General features: G+C 38.1%; 1 protein-coding gene across 1 annotated transcript in view; it reads right to left on the reverse strand.

The window, feature by feature from the left end:
* The window catches only part of LOC111141135 (integrin subunit alpha 2), a 106,630-nt gene that overhangs the window by 62,153 nt on the left and 23,338 nt on the right, over nt 1–21,139 (reverse strand). Inside the window, exons 2-3 of the mRNA XM_022493481.1 lie at nt 17,252–17,372; nt 2,289–2,398 (exon numbers count right to left, since the gene is read on the reverse strand). Of these exons, the coding sequence (XP_022349189.1) occupies nt 2,289–2,398; nt 17,252–17,372 (231 nt within the window). The remainder of the gene's footprint in view (nt 1–2,288; nt 2,399–17,251; nt 17,373–21,139) is intronic.

Here is a 21,139-nt window from a genome sequence, read left to right on the forward strand (position 1 = left end):
TGCCAACATACTCTTTTCAAGGTCATGACAGCTCCATCTAATGTTTTATGCTGGATCAGAAAAAAAAAATCCTTAAAGTGTCATAAAAAAAAAAAAAGAAAATGCCATACAGTAGAATCTGGCCCAAAGCACTAATGAGTGAATTTTAAAAGGAAATCATGAGATTAACCATGTAAAATACTAAATACACTTCCCCAACCTTCTCTCTCCCACTGAACTAGGGTATCATCCACTGTAGCCATTCTTGAGCTATGGAGCATTGCAATTCTCTTCAATAGTATTATTTACTCAAGTTCTCTAATCTCTGCCAAGCCAACATTGCCACTTTCATTTATCCCCCTTGACTCAGGGTGATTGTTTTATTATCTTTATTTAAAGGTCATTCTTGGAACTTCCTCCTTGTTCTCTCTTTCCCTTGTGTCTCTGAGAAGGGAGAAATCTTTCTAAGAGTAATTTTCGCATAGACCAGTGATGTTAATTCCAACTACTTAATTCACTTCTTGACTAATGGTTACTCCCTTTTATCACTTCCTTTTATTCTTCCTATACACAAGATCATCTCCTTTCCATTAAGAAAATCTTCACTCAACCTGCTACTCCATGGAAATACTTTCCCAAGTCTTCACTCCGTAACTTCTAGAAATAAAGGTCTACCTTTAGTTGTAGAACTTGCTCATACCTCACAGGCTCCTAAATTCATTGTGACCTATTTCTCCCCTCAACACTACTAGATTCATACTCTAGGCAAGAAAGTTGCAAAGTGTGATCTGCTGGAGTGTGGAAAGAAAATAATGAAACTGCTATGTGTATGTTTTTATTCTTTTAAATTTATTTTTTTAAACCTTATTTATTTGTTTCAAGAGTAGAATTTAGTGATTTATCGCTTACATATAATGCCTTGTGCTTATTCTTTTTTTTTTTAATATTTTATTTATTTATTTGACAGAGATCACAAGTAGGCAGAGAGGCAGGCAGAGAGAGAGAGGAGGAAGCAGGCTCCCTGCGGGGCAGAGAGCCCGATGAGGGACTCAATCCCAGGACTCTGGGATCATGACCTGAGCCGAAGGCAGAGGCTTTAACCCACTGAGCCACCCAGGGGCCCCCCTTGTGCTTATTCTTATAAATTCTTTTATAATATTAAAAAATAGAAAATATATACATTGGGATGTGTTCAAAAGTTAGAGGTGATATGATACATTGGGGTGATAAAATAAAATGTTTGAACCATGTAATAAACCTTTGAGCATTCCCCATTAATGTGTATATTTTTATTATTTTTAGAAACATTATGCATATGTATATGTATATGTATTTATAATATGTATTACTTATGTTTTATATAGATGAGTGTTCAAAATGTTTGGAGATCATTGATCTAGTTCATTCATTATCTCCTTGTATAAGCTGATGATTGTACTCAGTCTTTATACCCTTCAACTCCTATAGCATTTGACAGCAGTGATATTCCTTCAATCCCATGTTTATTGAGCTCCTATTATATGCCAGAAATGATACTAGTAATTAGGTACACATAGATGTGCAAGAAACATGCCCTTACTTCTAAGTATTAATCACTGTTTTTGAATCTCTACTTTCCCTTGATTCCTTTACACTGTATTTTCTTAACCCAGGCTTTAGTTCTTTAGAACTCTAAGCCTCCTCAATGCTCTTTTGTTGTTGTTGTTTTGTTTTGTTTTTATCTGATGATGATGATGATTTAATTGAGGAATTTTTTAGATGCACCAGGAAATACTGCATGGAAATATGACTGGTTTAGCTTTTTAGTCTTGCACCTTTAATAACTTTTGCATTAATAGAAAGCATTTGAGATATGGATAATTAAAACAGCAGTTCCAAACAATCCCAAAGTATTCCAAATAGTGACAAGAAACAAGGTTTCTCAGCATCTCCAAATGCAATATTAGTATTGACAGGTCTATACCTAATGATTTGTTTTGAGGTGGGAGAGAGTTATGGAAAGACTTAGATATCTGTAAATAATCAGCAAAATAATCCTAAACACTGATGGAAACCGGTCCATAGTCTGGGGGTAGATGGTCCAAGAGGCAGCACATTTCTCAGGCATCTTATTAAATCAGGTCTTTAAGCTATGTTGGAAATTTGGATCCAACTGGACCTCATATAACTAAAGATATAAAGGCAAAAAAGCTGTCTATATTTCTTTAAGACAGACTATGATTGATTGTTATTTTTTTTTTTTTGCTAGAGTTATAACAAATGAGATCTTGTCATCTCTAAAAAAAATCATATTGATAATTACCACTTACTTTCCAAATTCAGTTTTTTGCATGTAGCAGTGGACAAATCAACAGGACATTTATACACATCTCCCATTCGGTTCTCGGGAAAGCCACTCCATGGTGAACCAACCAGTAACCTAGAAATAGGAATTTTTTTTTCATTAGATGTAAAATATCAGTATAGTTTCTTAAAGGCTAAAACTGGCCACAAAACAATGAAAAAGCCCTCCCACATTTAGCTCCGATTTTTAATAAGAAAGTAGTTCATATTTGTTCAGCTATAATTTGTTCTTTTTCTTTTCTCTCAGCTGATCAAGTTTCTTAATGAATATCTGCAGTACAATATAGAAGCATAATGTTGGCCACAAATGTGACCTGCATACGTAACTTAAAATTTTCTAGTAGTCACACTAATACAATAAAAAGCCAAGGTAAAATTCACTTAAATAATACATTTTCTCTAACTTGATATATCCAAACTAGTATGCAATCATTATAAACAAAAATTATTAATGAGATATATGACATTCTTTTTTCCATACTAAGGTTTTGAAATTTAGTATTTTATACTCAGAGCACAAAGCAGTACAGAGAGCACAAATCAATATGGAAAAGTAACATTTCAAGTGCTCAGTAACCATGTGTGGCTAGTGGCTGCCATACTGGTCAGCACAACTTAAAAGAATGAAACAATATTAAAACCAAAAGCAAAAACTAACAGTTTTTGAGTGCTTTTCTTGTCCTAAGTATTTTCATATGTTACTTTACTTGGGGAGAGGATGAGTTATCTAAGTGGTTTTACTATTTCTTGTCTATATAAGAGGATTCTTGGCAAAAACACAGAGCAAACATATGATGGAGCTTTCCTTAGGTGTAACGTGTTTGTAACCAGGACACAGGATGCAGCGGTTGGAGACTGGAGTTCACATCTTCCTTTTGGTTAGCTTAATTTCCTACAGAGCTTCTCCAAGTAAAAACTAAGTGTTTCCCCATGGAGCCACTCACCTAACATTTCTGTTCACAGAAGAATAGACAGAAAGAGTCCATGTAAACAGACTGACCTTCAGAATCTATAGTAGGTTAATTACTCAGTAGTATTCAGTTACTAAGGAAGATATTTGATTCAGTGTATTTTTTCCTTGTCAGGGTTGGAAGATTAGATGAAACTTAAATTCTTTCATGAGCCTTTTGTATAAATATTTAATCACTGTTGATTAAACATGTGCCTCATAGAGTGCCACAATGGTTACAAAAAGACTAAGGTGCACACCTGTCTATTAAATCTAGTAAAATTGTTTAAGAAGCATGACAAGTAAAACAATAACAATACAAATGAACAGAAAGATATAAAAAAAGTTCCTCTATGGAACAAACATTAAAATGGTCAAAGGATGCAAAAATGGATACTGAAGGATGTAGGTGGCAGTCATCATTCTCAGCAGAAGGAAGAGTGAATAATTACAGAAAGAGGAAAATACAGTCTACTTTGAATGACAGTTAATGATTCACAAAGTTAGTGAGAGCTAAGTGTAACTGATTCTGAAGCCCAACCTCTTAACCCTTAACTTATTCTCCTTCCTGTTATCTGCACAAAGGCCTGCCATAGGGCCCAGATTGGGAAAACTATCTGGACTAATGGGCTGGGTTCCAGAACAATTGAGGAGTAGATCTGGAATCTGATGGTCAGGCCACGCCTACTGTGAGGGTGTGGCTGTGTGGTGTGTTAGGAGGCTGGGGTCTAGGAGGACACCAGCCAATGTGATCTTGTAGGAGCACATCCATACTGTGGGCCCAGGCTGTACTGTTCATAATGTAGGTAAGGGCAGATTATGTTCAAATAGTACTAAATGTGGCAATTTGGGCAAATTTTATTATACACATATTCCATCCATCCTCACCAGCCCAAGGGCAGGAAAGAGTAAAAGTTAAGTGTTTCACACTAAAATTTAACAATCTTGTTTTCTTCAGAGCCTTCAGCAGTAAAGCACCATCAGCTACCTACTTCTCACTGAGAAAGCTCAAAAGCTCTTGGTGTTTCCTCTTGACTAAGTGTTCCCTGGACACCCCTTCCTGCCTCACTTCCTTCAACCTCACTGAAGGATTTGGGATTTGATAATCTCACATGCAGGAGGGGGTATGATATCACTACTGCTGTGAGAGCTATGGCCTCCTACATGAATCCAATGGGAAGAAGAGAGGAAAAGAAGTACCTGCATAACTGTGTGCCTCTTAACTAAAAGGATGTGAAAATACTTGTAAATCTCTCAAAGAATCTCTGACAGTATGATGCCATGTTAACCTCATAACATAACAGATACCAGTGGAAAACCAGATCATTTTGGTGACTGGTAAAGAACCAGGGTGTCCTCATCATATAGGACTCATTCTTTCAATATGGCGAACCACATTAGTAAGTAGCCTCCAGGTCATGCTAGTAACTACAGAGAACGTTTCAAAGACCATTGTCAACTCCTTTATTGGCAACATTTCCAATAGACTCTCCTCGTTTCTACCCGCAGGCCTCAGTGAAATCCTGGTTCCTGACAATTCATCCTTCTAAGGAAAGGTTATGACATCACCAGTGGCTACTCCAAGGAAATTGTGACATTCCTGCATTACTCAGACAGGAAGATGAGGGAGGCTGGTATATTTATCTATAAAATCTTATGTAATCAGCCCTAAGAGGAAGCAACATGCCAGGAGAAAATGTTATCCAAGTTAGAGAATAGGATAGGTGAGTGAGTAAACCCTGCTGAAATATGGCAAAACATCTTTGAAGGAATGGATCTAACGTTGTAACCAGACAAAAGAGCTGTATGAACAGTCATGTGTGCTGATTCTCAAAACAAAACAAAATCCCAAGATATAAACTCTCTTTCCTACAGTGAAACTGGGAATTCTTCCAAGATGACTTAAAATAACACTTACTGTTCAATTATCTTGTGGGGAAATAGTGATTATGTAGAGTTCCCAAACACAGCCAATTTGCCCACCTCCAGTGAAATTCAAAATACTTTGTTTAGTTAGTAAACAGTATTTATGGAGGTGTAGGTAGTTTTAAACCCACAATCCAGGGGCTGTTATAAATATCTTCCTTTGGTCTGTGAGTCTATAAACTCTCCAAGTGTTCCTTTAATACTAGCGATTTTTCTAGAGATTATTGACAGAGGTGTACTTAAAATAGTAGGGCAAAACATGTTTTCTTTGATTCAACAAAGATTTTTTTAAAATCCTGTGGCGCTAAAATTTTACACAACTCCAAGGAATACCATTTCCATATAAATAGTGTGCTCTGGCCTTGTTAAGTATGCAACCTGTGCAGCTGTATATGGTGGCCAAACCTACTATGTGCCAGACCTGATTCTAGGCACTGGGGATACATTAGTGAATAAATCAGTCAAGCATTTCTGATCTCATAGAGCTTACATTCTAGTGGGAAAAGACAGACAATAAATTTAATAAGTATATAAAACATATCATGATGGTGATCAGTGGGAAAAAGGAGCAAGATAAAAGTGTGGCATGGAGGGTGTGGTATAATCTTTAATAGAATAGTCACAAAAGGCCTCACTGAGAAGGTGCCATTTAAGCGAAGACTTGAAGGAAGTGAAGGAGTAAACCATAAGACTCTGGTGGAAGATTACTAGGCTGTGGGAACAGCAAGTGCAAAAGCCCTGTGGTCGGACCACAGTGTATGAGGAAGAATGTGGGAGGAGATGCGGTTGGATTGGTAATGAGGCCAGGTCCCATAAGATTGGTATGAAATTCTAAGAACATGGCTTTGCCTCTGAGTGACATGAGAAAGCCATTGGAGGGTTTTTAGCACAGTGGTGTTGTGATCTGACATTTTTAGAAGGATTGTGAAGACTGCCTTGTTGAGAATTACTGCACTAGGCAAAGGTGAAGCTGTTGAAACACTTCAGAGGCAAATGCAAAATCCAGACAAGAGGTAATGAGGGTCTCCTACAGGGCTGGTGAGAAGTGATCTTATTTTAGATATATTCTGAAAGTGGGGCTAGCAGAATTTCTCGAGAGATTAGTTTTTAAATACACACACCCACCCACACACACACACACACACACATACACACACAGTCAAGGATGACTCCAAGTTTTCTCCTCTGAGAAACTAGAAGGAACCAAGTCGTCATGATCAGATAAGGGGGATACCTTAGAGCAAGATTTTGAGATAGGGTGAGCTCAAGAGCTCAGTATGAGGTATTTTAATTTGAGATACCTACAGAAATCCAAGGGGATATTTTACTTAGGATTATAAACCTATTGTATATAGTATATTATTACACGAAATTTCTAAGTCTATAGTATATTAAGTGTAAATATGATTCCTTACATTGGTTAGTTCCAAGCCACTGATGACACAAGGGGTCTGGTGAGTTCTATACAGCTACGTGCTTCCTGCTTATAATGTAAAAAGAGTTTATGATGCAAAGAAATCACCTGCGAAGACTTCAAGTCTCCAGGAAGGAGGAAGACAGGTAAAGAGAGTGCATTTTTAGCTACTGGTTGGGAAATAGTGTTGTTATAAATTTAATAGTTAAACCCTTTTGGCATGTGTTGAAAGGCAATTTTAGTTTCTAAACTTCATTATGCTACCTCAGACTCCTTTGGCTGCCAGACTACTTCCTTAAATAGGAGATGGCTAAACCCTCAATGTCTTTCAGTTCCCTGATGTGGAGTCTACCAACCTCATTACTGCTAAAACATCTTAAGCCTATTGTTCTGTTTCATAAAAAGCCTGGAAATTAGCTTTTGCACTGGAAGCAAATGAATCAAATAAAAGCTGATTCTGTTATGCTGACTCATCTAACATGCGGTTTTCCTAAAGTTAAAATCAAAAGCTGATATATTCAATTTAAAGCCTTGTGATGACATAAATTCCACATTCATCGAAGGGCAGGAAGGATTTTTAAGACCACCACATTTTTGTAAATCAAAGCCCATGAGATTGTACTTTCATCAACATATTTCAGCAGATGGTTGTTTTATCAATGATAGAATTTGGAAAAGCAATATTTATATACTGCTTTATAAGGTACTTTTTATGTACACTGTCTTCTTTAATCCTTATAAATAAAGGTCAGGTGTTTTAATTATTCCTGTTTTCCTATTAAAAAAAAAAAAACAAGTCTAAGTGTCTAATTGGCAACAAAGTCTAGATCTGCACCTGTGTCCTTTCATTTCAAACCCCTGATTCTTTCTATCACAGTTAAGTTCTTCTTAGAACTCTTCTAGAGGACTAGTACTCATTGTTTACCCATCCTATTGGCTATAAACAAATTAACAAACAGTTTCCACCTGTGCCACTTTGTATTCCCCAAATCCCTCTTTGGATGGAGCTGGACTAATGGAAAAGTTTCATACAACTGGTCACCAGGAAGGTGTGCATGTGTAAGCCCCATTCATTTTTGTAAATGAACTTTGTTCCAGGAACAGACATTCAGGCATTAACACAGTGGAAAGCTTTAAATTCTAAGACAAGCTAGCGAGGCATGGAGAATTTTTACAGATCACTGAAGGTCTCCAGACATTAGGGAGTAGAGGATCTATCCCCTATGCAAGTCACAAAAGATGTGTGTGTGTGTGTGTGTGTGTGTGTGTGTGTGTGTGTGTAGGTATACACACAAATTTGTGTCCAGAGTGGGGGAAGGGAGAAACAAGTCAGAGCAGGGATATTTAAAGTGCTTTTCTACTACAGATTTTTTACTTATGATAAATAACAGAAAACATGGAAAAAAATTTAGCCATAAAGATTATTTAAACTTGTGGAAAAGAAATGAACAACTATGGTATAACAAATGTAGGTGCATCAGCACCAGAGTGGTCCATGGGGTTCTAAAAGGTCCTTGGTTCACTATTCTGCCCCTCCTGCCTGCCTAGAGAAGATCTTTGTTGATAGGAGACATGCCATTTTGCACATCTGTATTAACAGTGTTGAGTGATGGTTTAATTATATGGCAATAACATAATAATTATTTATAACATATTAAGTTTTTAAGCTTAAAAGTGTAAGACTATTATAGTCAGACTTTTAAAAGTGTAAGACTATTATAGTCAGACTTCTAATGCCTTTCCAGAATCAAAACTTGGACTAAATTACAAGTTTGTAATAATAAAATATAATGAAAGAACAAAAAGGAATACAGATATATGTCATGTGTTTAAAATAAAAGCAAACTCTGAGAATAAACAAAGTAAGCACAGTAAATAGCACTGCCAGGATACCCTAATGGCAAGAGAATTTTATCTTTGGAAAAAGACATAAAGGATGATATTGGCTAATATTTAAAGGCCATAGACATGATTATTTTGGAAAAGGGATCAGAATAGCATTCTTGGCCAAGAAGAAGAAGAAATGGACTGAAGCTAATCCAATATGCATGGAAGCTAATCGATGACAGATGAGAAATGGTTGAGAAACAGGCAGTGGAGAGAGGTAGGGAGGAACTGATTTTCAAGAAATCCTGATTTTCTTCCTATGTATTTTTACACAGTGCTAAGGAGAGTACTTCACATATGCACAGTGACTTAGTTTTTTTTTTTTTTAACAGTGAATATAATTTATTTCTTTTTTTTAAGCAGTGGATATCATTTATTTGTTTTTTTTAAGTTTTTATTTTAATTCCAGTTAGTTAACACACAGTGTAATATTAATGTCAGGTGTACCATATAGTGATTCAGCACTTCCATATGTACCCCTGTGCTCATAACAAGTGCCCTCCTTCATCCCCATCACATGTTTCACCCATCCTCCCACCCCCACGTCTCCTCTAGTAACCATCAGTTTGTTCTCCATAATTAAGAGTCTGTTTTTGGATTTTTTTTTCTCACTCTCTCTCTTTTTCCTTTTGTTTATTTGTTTTGTTTCTTAAATTCCACATAATTGTGAAATCATATAGTATTTGTCTTTCTCCGAGTTATTTCACTTAGCATTATACTCTCTACATCCATCCATGCTATTGCAAATGGTAAGATTTCATTATTTTTTTTTAAGATTTTATTTATTTGATGCAGAGAGAGATCACAACTAGGCAGAGCAGCAGGCAGAGAGAAAGGGGGAAGCAGGCTCCCCGCTAAGCAGAGAGCCCGATGTGGGGCTCGATCCCAGGACCCTGAGATCATGACCTGAGCCGGAGGCAGAGGCTTAATCCACTGAGCCACCCAGGCACCCCAGATTTCATTATTTTTTATGGCTGAATAATATCTCCACATTCTATATCCATTCATCAATAGATGGACACTTGGGCTGCTTCCATATCTTGGCTCTTGTAAATAACGCTGCTATAAACACAGGAGTGCATATATCCCTTGGAATTAGTGTTTTTGTATTCTTTGGGTAAATACCCGGTAGTGCAAATACTGGATTGTGGGACAGTTCTATTTTTATCTTTTTGAGGAAACTCTAAACTGTTTTCCACAGTGGCTGCACCAGAATGCATTCCCACCAACAGTGCAAGAGGGTTTCCCTTTTTCCACATTCTTGCCATCATCTGTTGTTTCTTGTGTTTTGATTTTACTTACTTGGACAGGTGTGAAGTGATATCTCAAAATAGATTTGATTTGCATTTCCCTGATGATAAGTGATTATGAACAGCTTTTCATGTGCTTGCTGGCCATCTGTATGCCTTCTCTGGAGAAACGTCTATTCATGTCTTTTGCCCATTTTTTTAAAAATAGGATTTTTTTTTTTTTTGGTTGTTGAGTTCCACAAGTTCTTCTTCTTTTTTTTTTTCCTTTTTTCAGGCTCCATGCCTAGCATGGAGCCCAATGTGGGGCTTGAACTCATAACCCTGAGATCAAGACCTGAGCTGAAATCAAGAGTCAGATGCTTAAGTGATTAAGCTTCCAGGTGCCACAAGTCCCATAAGTTCTTTATATATTTTGCATACTAACCCTTTATCAGATATGTCATTTGCAAATGTCTTTTCCCATTCAGTAAGTTGCCTTTTAGTTTTTTTGATTGTTTCCTTCACTATGCAGAAGTTTTTTATTTTGATGTAGTCCCAACAGTTTTGTTTCCCTTGCCTCAGGAGGCATCTCAAGAAAAAAATGCTATGGCTGATGTCAAAGAGTTCTACTGCCTGTGTACTCGTCTAAGATTTTGATGGTTTCTTGTCTCTTCAGGTCTTTCGGCTTCTTTAGGTCTTTAGTGGTTTCTTTAGGTCTTTAAACCCATTTTGAGGGGTGCCTGGGTGGCTCAGTGGGTTAAGGCCTCTGCCTTCAGCTCAGGTCATGATCCCAGGTCCTGGGATCGAGCCCCACATCGGGCTCTCTGCTCAGCAGGGAGCCTGCTTCCTCCCCTCTCTCTCTCTCTGCCTGCCTCTCTGCCTACTTGTGATCTCTCTCTCTGTCAAATAAATAAAATCTTAAAAAAAAAAAACCCATTTTGAATTTATTTTTGTGTATGGTATAAGAAAGTTTTTCCTCTTGCATGTAGCTGTCCAGTTTCTCCAACATCATTTGTTGAAGAGACTGCCTTTTTCCTGCTTTACTGAAGATTAACTGACTGTACAGTGTGGGCTTATTTCTGGTTTTCTCTTCTGTTTCACTATTTTTGTACCAGTACCATACTGTTTTGATCACTACAGCGTTATAATTAGAAGTCTAGAATTGTAATGCCTCTAGCTTTGCGCTTCTTTTTCAAGATTGCTCTGGCGATTCAGGGCCTTTTGGGGTTCCATACAAATTTTAGGATTGTGTATTCTAGCTCGAAGAATGCTGTAGGTATTTTGATAGGGATTCCACTAAATGTGTAGACTGCTTTGGGTCGTATAGAAATTTTAACAATATTTGTTCTTCTAATCCATGAGCATGGAATATCTTCCCATTTCTTTGAGTCATCTTCAATTTCTTTCATTAGTGTTTTACAATTTTCTGAGTATAGAAAACTGTACTCTTTGGTTAGATTTATTCCTAAAGTGGTTTAGTTTTTGAAGTGATTTATTTTCTTTTTTTTTTTTTTAACTAAACTACAGATTTTATTTGGATTTCACCAGTGAAGTTCTTTACTTTTATACTCTCACAAGGTGCTCAAAACATTCCAGTTTGGTAGGAATGGCCCTCTCTTTGTGCTCCAGAGAGGGTGTGTGACTTATTCAAAGTCACCCAGCTAGGAGTGGGGAAACTAAGGGTAAAACCCTTGTGCTCTAGCTCCTGACTTACATGACAAATTTCTGTCTATGAGAGAATGAAAAGACAGATGGGAACTGTCATCTCTGTTCAGGCAATGCTGTTTTGTAACAGAAATTTTAATTCAAAATACTGAATGAAGTTGATCTTACTTTATGAAGTTTATATCACAATAGAATTAAATATTTTTTATAAATGCCGATTACCTTCTACCACTCTCTTCCTTGGATACTTAAAAAAAAATGTATACTTGGAACATCTTACCTCTGTTTTGCATTAATCTACCATATGCACATTACTTCTTAGCTCTGTAATCTTAGGCAAACTACTTAACCTTTCTAAGTTCCAGTCCCCTCATTTGTAAAAGGGATAATAATAGAGCCATTGTGAGTATTACATGTTCAGCAAAGAAAGAGTACTCAGTACTTTTAAATATTACAAATATCAGTAAATAACAAGTACTGTTATTACCAACGTACATATGGCATAATCTTTGGTATGTGTTATAAAACTGAATATTTCTTATTCATCTAAAATTCTCTTCCATATCTCCTATAGACAAGCTGTTATAACACACATAGAGCTTTATTCATATTTTTCTTAGTTAAAAAGTTAGAACTATAATATAAGCTCATACATAATGGAATTTTTTATTGGCCATAACACATGTTCATTATATTTCTCTTCTTTTCTTTAGGAACAAGTATGCACCAGTCCTTGCTGACACAAGAAACTACATCTCTCCCGCTGGAAATACCCCTTGTTCCAGACCGTTTCTGTTACACAAGTGACTGTTCTAAGGTTTTTGAGTCATATAATGAGCTCAGACTGTTCATGCAGCAGGCCTTTGGGTTAGACAAACAGAAACAGTACATATCACCACAAGCTTCCAGGAAATGACTTTAAACATATCTCAATCCTTTGTATAATTGCTTCTGATAAGAATTGCCTCATCTACATTTGTACATCCTGTGTGTACAATGGGGGCTTCAAAGTGACACAGAAGGGGGAGCAGACCACAGCTTTACTTACAGGCAGAGGGGTGCTCTGTTGCACTGCTTGGGAGGTAATCTTGCATTTAAAATTATGCAGCTTGTTTGAGACTGTTAAAAAAGCACTAGCATTCTCAAAGCCAATCAGCATTATTTCTAGAGTAAAAGTCCACAGTGTAATAAAAATATAGTAAATAAAACAAGCAAAAGCATTAAGATCATTTTGTGAAAATCTTGTCCATCCCAATGTAAACCATGCCTTGTTTCTAAGAAACAAGGGACATATGGGACAGCTGAAGTTGTACTTGAATAATAAGGAGCGTGGTTTAAGAAAACTCAGGTAGAGGGGCGCCTGGGTGGCTCAGTGGGTTGGGCCTCTGCCTTTGGCTCGGGTCATGATCTCAGGGTCCTGGGATCGAGTCCGGCATCGGGCTCTCTGCTCAGCAGGGAGCCTGCCTCCCCCCCCTCTCTGTCTGCCTCTCTGCCTACTTGTGATCTCTTTCTCTCTGTCAAATAAATAAAATCTTTAAAAAAAGAAAACTCAGGTACAGCCATAGGCGAGATGTTAGAAGGGAGGAAAGGGCTGAGAGAGAGAGAGTTGGGGCTCAACAATGCAGACTGTAAAGAAAGTCCAAGAGAGCAGCGGAAAAGCTATCCAAACAGCAGCTTCAGGACAAGCAGTAAGAGAGTAAGAAAATAAAAGGGTGTGTATGTGTGTATGTGTGAGTGTGTTATTTAAGTCCAAGAGAAAAAGACTCACAGTTATTAAAGGAATTCACAGTAATCCCACTTTCTGTGCCCAAAGTTAACTTGATTAGTATCAGGAGGAAAGTTAATGTTTAAACAGTCCTTCCCACATCTGCTACTTCCATAATGTCTGTGCAGTTGTCATAAATTAGGAGTGGAGAGGGGCACGGTGCCAATCGTCAAAACAAATAGGCAATTCTGGATTCCAAGTTTCATATTATTTTCCTTGAGCCTGAGAGCTGTGAGGGCTGCCTGTCCTCGCTGTGGCCCACTCCAGCCCTGCAGTGGGACACGCCATCGCTGGATCCTGCCACAGCCCTGTCCTCCGAGGCAAGGCACCTTGGCAGGGCCAGGCTGATAAGAGAGGGACCAGGAGGAAATCTTGTCCCTTGAGCATCCCACGCTTTGGGAGGAGAGAATGAGCTCCTAATAGTAAGATAATACAGTTATGACCCTGAAAGAACAGCAACACTATTCACCACGTGGGGTTGGCCTTTACTATATCTCTGGTATTACTCATGGCTGCCGGCTCTGCATATCAATCTTCCGCTTTGACTCTACTCCACACTCCTTAAAAGGCAAGTCAATGTTTTCTACTTTGCACCTCACACAGGGTCCAGCCTGTAGTGGATCATGTCCATGACGTAGCCTCTTCTGCTTCTTTGCTTTAAGAAGGCCAGCACAGTGAAAGGACAGACTGGCATGCCACGCCAGCTTTGGCTATCTTTCCTTCCAGCTCTGCACTGCCACAGGACTCAGCCTCTCGGGGAACACAGGTACTCTCCCTTCTCCTCTTCTTGTGTGCTGGGGTGTGCTCTTATAAACAGGCTTGAGGGAAGTAAGGCTAACATTATACCTTACCAGAAAGCTCTACACTGGAGTTAAAAGCACCAGCCCAGCCAATAATAGAGTGGTGCCTTGTTCCCCACAAGTCACTGTCCTGTGTTTATACATCTTTCTGGAATGTCATGAGAAGGCCACGGTAGGACTTAGGAATGTCTACTTTCCTTGGTCTGGACATAACCTGATCAGCACCAGAATCTCATCATCAAGTTGCCGATACACTCATCTTTTAAGAATGTTTTGCATCTTCAGAGAGAATCATTGAGACAAAAAGGATGTATGGCTGCCTCTCACATTCCCAGGACTCTGCCTGCTAGATTCCTGTCAACATTTTGTCCCTGTTGGTCTTACTCAACTTCAACCTGCAGTGTGGCCAGTAGTTGAGCTGCCTTCCAATCCTGGGTGGGCTTGCTGTCTCTAACAGCATCTCCTCCTGATGGTGGCTCTTTCTCTCAGAATGACCTTGCCCCAGAAAGAACAACCTTTACCTTGTCACTTGAAAAGAACAACCTCAAGCTTGATGGCAGGTTGTCCTCAGCCAAGTCACATTTAGGAAGCAGGCCATCAGAGTCCTTCCAAAGGTCTTGCTCAGGTCACTTAAGTCAACTACTATAATTCACTTTGTAGAGTACCTCAGGTGATTCATTTGGAGATAGGACTTTCATTCTCTCATTCAGTAAATAATCACTGATCCCCTACTTGGTGCCAGATAGCACTCTGTTTCTGAGTACACACCATTGGAAAAAAACAATGTGCCTCTATTCAGAGACAGGGCAGAAGACAGACAATGAGCATATAAACAAATGAAGGTGACTTCAGATACTAATAACTACTATGCAGGAAATAAATCTACATGGAAGGTAGGAGAGTGGCTGGGAGGTGTGTTGCGATCTCGTTTTGGCAGACATGCTCTGAAAGGTTTCTATGAAGAGGAGACATGTGAACTGAGACTGAAAAATGGGAACCTAGCAGCCAAGTGAATATCCTGGGAAGATTGCTCCTTATAGGAGAAAAGCATGTGCAGAAGCTTTGATGTAGTAATGAGCTTCGTATGTTCAAGGGACAGACAGAAGACACAATTCATGGAGCACAGGGGCGAGGGGATAAATCATGAGATGGGATAGGCAGACTGATACCAGATCACGGAAGACCCTTTATAGAATTTTAATGTATTCTAATTAGCAGTAGGAAGCCACAGAGGGTTTTGGTCTAGGCAGTGACATTATTTGAATCATGTATTTAAGAGTTCACAAGATTGGGGGCGCCTGGGTGGCTCAGTGGGTTAAAGCCTCTGCCTTCAGCTCAGGTCATGATCCCGGGGTCCTGGGATCGAGTCCCGCGTCAGGCTCTCTGCTCAGCAGGGAGCCTGCTTCCTCCTCTCTCTCTGCCTGCCTCTCTGCCTACTTGTGATCTCTGTCTGTCAAATAAATAAATAAAATTAAAAAAAAAAAAAAAAAAGAGTTCACGAGATTGTCCTGAGGGGTAAGAAGGGAAGCAGGAGACGGACTGAGAAGTGGCTGCAGCAGTACCCCCAAGGGCTCATGCTGGCTTTGAGCAGGGGCTGCAGGGAAGACAGGGGAAACCCAGTGATTGTCATCACATGTATTTTGGTGGTGGTATCAACAGGACTGGCTAATGGATGAGATATGGGGAGGTGACAGAAAGGGAGAAGTTGAGGACTTTTGGTCTCATCAGTTAGTGCAGAAAATCAGGTATTTGTTTAAGTTTGATATGTTAACCTTGTTATGTCTAGTAGGCATTAACATAGTGATGGTTCTTATGGGTGTCTACAATTCAGGAAAGAATTGGGGCTGGACATATAAAATTGTGGGTCATCTGCTAGATTCCAAGGTCAAACTATACCAACCATAACATCTTTCTAGCTTTCTGACTACAGTTTATGGTTATCAAAGCCTAATAAGATAATAGTTAGAGACGTCCTCTCACATCCCAAATGATGTCAATAATTGCTACTCTTTGGGTTTTCAACCAGATCTTATCCTTCCAGAGGACTGACAAACTCCAGCATCCCTTACTTTCCAAGTCTCCTCATTTTAGTTAATGCTTTTCTCCTGCCTATTCGTCTCCTCCCTTTAAGACCCACCTCATGATTCACCTCCTTCAAGATGCCTTCTTAGACCCTTAGATGTACCTCTTGAGTGATAATTTCATTTTGTTTCTTTATCACACAGATAGGCCTCCTCCAAAATGTGAATAATTTGGATTTTAAATGTGTCTATGAATTTAATTTTTTGAGCATCAAACATAAGGTCTCACAGAAAAAAAGAGTATTAATTATAGCTCTTACTTGATAAGCCAACAATAGCCCATTCAATCTTTGGCAGGAGCTCTGAAGGATCCAATTGGAAGCTCCAGAGTAAGTCTGGAACCTTCTGCTGCAATGGGGAGTTAAGTTTCCAATGGCAGGACTCCTGTGACCAGTGCACATCAACACTAACAAGAGAGGAGCTACAGTTCTACCTAAAGATAACTTTCAGAATCATCTGAACTCCCTTGCATTGATTTTCATTATTTTTGTGGGAAACCTAAACCAGCAATGGGAGTATATATTTCCATATCCGGGTCGGTAGTATATATAAATGTAACCATGGTTTAAATGTAACCATTAGACAGCATGAAAAAACTGGGGCACTTTCATGCAAAAGCAAATGATGCAAAGGCACTAGGGAAAGGTAACTAAATTCTGCTCAAATGCTTATGAGTGTCTTGTGGGAGGGATGGTTGACTTAGAATAAAGCCAGCGGATAAAGACTTGCTGAAGGAAAAAATTTAGGGAAAATTTCTATCATCTAGAAATGGCCAATAGCCAGCATTATCTAGCTGAGCATTTACAAAGCTCAATGGTGGATACAGTTTACAGAATAAGAAATGAAGACAACTGTATGTATGTATGTATGTATGTATCCATCTGTCCACCCACCTACCTATCCCTTTCTTCCTCCTTCTCTCTCTCTTTCCCTCCCTCCCTGACCATTAATTAAATGGTCAAAACTGCTACTGTGAATTGACTATGGAATATTTAGGGAAAATTTTCTATCTAGGTTTTTAAAAATACCATTATACCGTCTCATTAATTATCAATCTGAAAGTTACCAACTCTCAAGGACAGATCCTTCATTTAAGGATATTTGAGGGCTATGCATTAATAATACATTCATGTACCAACTTGAACAAACTATTAGAGTTAAATATTAAATTTATTTAGTATTTTTATTGAAATCATAAAAAGAATATTCTTACCAGTTGCCATCTGGATTTACAAACTGCTGCACTGCATAGCCAAACTGTTCGCTTGAAGGACCGGAAAATATCTTTGCTCCTAGGAGACCAACATTGTACGCCATACAACAATTCAAAATGCCTATTAAGAAAAATGAAAACATGGTCCATATTTACAATTTGTGAATAAGTTTTGTAATATAATTCTCAAAGGCCACTTCAAAAACTTGTTTTATATAATAATTATTCTCCTTTTTAGCGTTTGCCAAGAAATAATAGCTACTGCTTTTGAAGTACTTATTTGCAGCTCTGGTACCATGGTAAATACTTTATATGCATGATTCATTACCTCATTCATCCTCATAGCATCTCTAGGAGATGATTGTTAACATTATATTTGTTTTGCAGATATTTCCAAGGTTCCTGGAGATAAGTTTGTCTCATAGGTGGAAAGTAATAAGGGTAAGGGCAGGATCTGAACACATGGCTGTCTGAGTCAATAGCTTGGATTCTTTTTCTTTTTTTTTAAAGATTTTATTTATTTTTCTGACAGAGATCAGAAGTAGGCAGAGAGAGAGGAAGGGAAGCAGGCTCCCCGCTGAGCAGAGAGCCCGATGTGGGGCTCGATCCCAGAACTCTGGGATCATGACCTGAGCTGAAGGCAGAGGCTTTAACCCACTGAGCCACCCAGGCGCCCCAATAGCTGGGATTCTTAAGCCACCTATTATCTCTAGGAACTCAATCCTGTTTGCCCTTCTTAACACAGCAAGACTCCAAGCTGCCCAAGGGCAGAAGATAAAGGCTATCGACTTCTCCCCCTAACTTCCTCTGAAGATTTTGACATGGACTCTCTATGAAATACCTGTTGGAAAAGCACGAGTAACGAGATCAAAGGAGGAAGAAAAATCACAGCTCCTTGAAAACGATATCATTTTCCTTCAGAAGAGATCATTTTTGAAGATGAAAATCTAGGGGATGGTGTCCCATCACTTTTATTCCATTTTTTTATTTTGAGAACTGTCAAAAGTAGTTTTGGTTTTTGATGCTTCTTTCTGAATGCTCAAGAAATGAAAATCATTTTCAAAAACAACAAAGACTTCGATAGGATAAGGCCCTAATAGACTTATTTGAAAAATCTTATTTGTGATGGAAAGGGAATAAGGCAAAGAGTAAGGCTGATGGCTGTCAGTCCTTCATTCTGGAGAAAGAAAACTGTGTGGCTCTAAGTGCCATCTGTGGGGACGGGCGAACACTTCATGCTGAGATCAGTGTTTATTTTTACAGAGACTTAAGATAGAGTGGGTTCTTTTTTTTTTTTTTAACATTTTATTTACTTACTTGAGAGAGAGTGCATGAGATGGGAGAGGGTCAGAGGGAGAAGCAGACCCCCGCTGAGCATGGAGCCCAATGTGGGACTTGATACCGGGACTCGGGATCATGACCTGAGCCGAAGGCAGTGGGTTAACTAACTGAGCCACCCAGGTGCCCCTAGAGTGGGTTCTTTAAAACTGACATTCAAGTTCTATTAATACATGTTTTCATGAGAGAATATCCCACTTTCTGGGCAGCAATGAAAGTACAGAGTATTTCATAAATCTATTGTTTCATGTACAGAAAGGCTGGAGGAAAAGGGCCTCTTCCTCCACGGGGCCTGCCTACTTCTGGGAGCTGATTCCACGCAGTGCACTAAAGGAATTATGAAGTCAGTGATAAAGTTTTGGGGACTTAAAGTAGATAACGTGCTTCTCTATGTGCCAAAGTCCTTCCGCCACGATCTGTTCATTCAAGACAGCTCAGCTCGTTAGTTCTTAGAAATGTGGTCAGACAGGAAGAGAAGGACAAACAGTAATTTTGAAATACTCTGTGACAAAATCTACATAGCTTTACATTTGCAAATTTTCTCCTTAACATCTATTTTTCACATGTACCATTTCGCTTTCCTATTTTTCAGGAAATAAAACGCAGAAGAAAATAACATAGCAAATTAATCATGGAACCAGAACTAACACTCAGAATACTGGTGTTTTCAACCAACAGTTTAACTTCATCCCACTGTGCGGAACATAATAAATGCCATTTAATTATGTTACCAATTATCTAACATACTAGTAAAAGCTTGGGGAGCTGATGTCAAATGCTCCTACTTTTCTAATATCTAATGCTGGAAAGGACACATAGGACTGTAATGACATCATTTAATTAATTATACCTATTAATTAGACCTTAGCAGATCATGTACTGACACAAAATCAAGTTGGAATTTATTTTACCATCTCGCCGTTATATTTTAATTTATATATATATTATATACAAATATGTATTTTATATATTATATTAATGTATAAATATATATAATATGTGTATGTGTGTATATATTTTTAAAATAAAAAATAATAAAATAAATAATTATCTTATTAAATAATTAAATATTTTATTAAATACTTATTTATAATAAATATATACAAATATAAATAAATAATAAATATATATTATAATAAATAAATAATATTTACAATTATTAATTTTTAAATTTTTATTTGGTTTCCATTTTTTATTTTTCAGGTCGAATATTTTATATTGCACTTACTTATCAAAATAAAATCTCACATGTATATATAAAAATGTGTGTGTGTATATATATGTACATGTATATATATACATACATATATACAAATACACATATACCACATCTTCTTTATCCATTCTTCTATTGAAGGACACTTGGGTTGCTTCCATATCTTGGCTATTGTAAATAATACTGCAATAAACATTAGGGTACATGTATCTTTTCCAATTTGTGCTTCTGTATTCCTTGGGTAAATACCAGTAGTGGAATTACTGGATCAAGGGTAATTCTATTTTTAATTTTTTGAGGAATCTCCATACTGTTTTCCACAGTGGCTGCACAAAATTACATTCCCACAACAATGCATGAGGGTTCCTTTTTCTCCACGTCCTATCCAACCCTTGCTGTTTTTCGTGTTTTTTATTTTAGCCATTCTGACAGGTGTGAGGTGGTACCTCACTGTGGTTTTGATTTGCCTTTACTTGATGATGAGTGACGTTGGGCATCTTTTCATATGTCTGTTGGCCATCTGTATGTCATCTTTGGAAAATGATTGTGAACGTCTTCTGTCCATTTTTAATTGGTATTTGTGTGTGTGTGTGTGTGTGTGTGTGGACATTGGATATATCACTTCCAAATATCTTCTCTTATTCAGTGGGCTGTCTTTTTTGTTGTTGTTTTTGATGGTTTCTTTCATTGTGCAGAAACATATTATTTTGGTGTAGTCCCAACAGTTTAATTTTGCCTTTTATTTCCTTTCCCAGATGAAACATATCTGGGATGTGATGTCAAACAAATTATTGCCTATTTTTCTTCTAGGAATTTTATTGTTTCAGGACTTTAATCCACCTGAAGTTTATTTTTCTGTACTGTGTAAGAAAATGGTCCAGTTTCCTTCTTGTGCATGTAGCTGTGTAGTTTTTCCAACATTATTTGTTGAAGAGACTGTCTTTTTCCTGTTACATGTTCTTGCCTCCTTTGTCATAGAAATATCCCAATGTCTATCAGTACACTGAGAATAAAATCCAATTTTCTTACCATGGTTTCAAAGATCATTCATGATGTGACCTTGTGTATCTGGTGACTTCACTTTCACTACCCTCCTTCCTCACTATGTTTCAGCCACGCTGGCTTTCCTTCTGTTCTTCGAGCACAAGTAGCTCATTCTGCTTATGGCCTTTGCAGCTGTTTGACCCACTGCCTACAACATTTTCTTCCCAGCTCAGCATCCATGTCTTGGCATCCATTCATTATTTAGGTCTCTACTATCCTCACAGAGACTTCCCCCGATTCCTCTATCTAGCAGCAACACTCTACTCCATCAATACACCAGAGCACAGCAC

This window comes from Enhydra lutris, unplaced genomic scaffold, assembly GCF_002288905.1.
Source record: "Enhydra lutris kenyoni isolate GAN:26980312 unplaced genomic scaffold, ASM228890v2 scaffoldscaffold5, whole genome shotgun sequence".
NCBI lineage: Eukaryota > Metazoa > Chordata > Mammalia > Carnivora > Mustelidae > Enhydra > Enhydra lutris.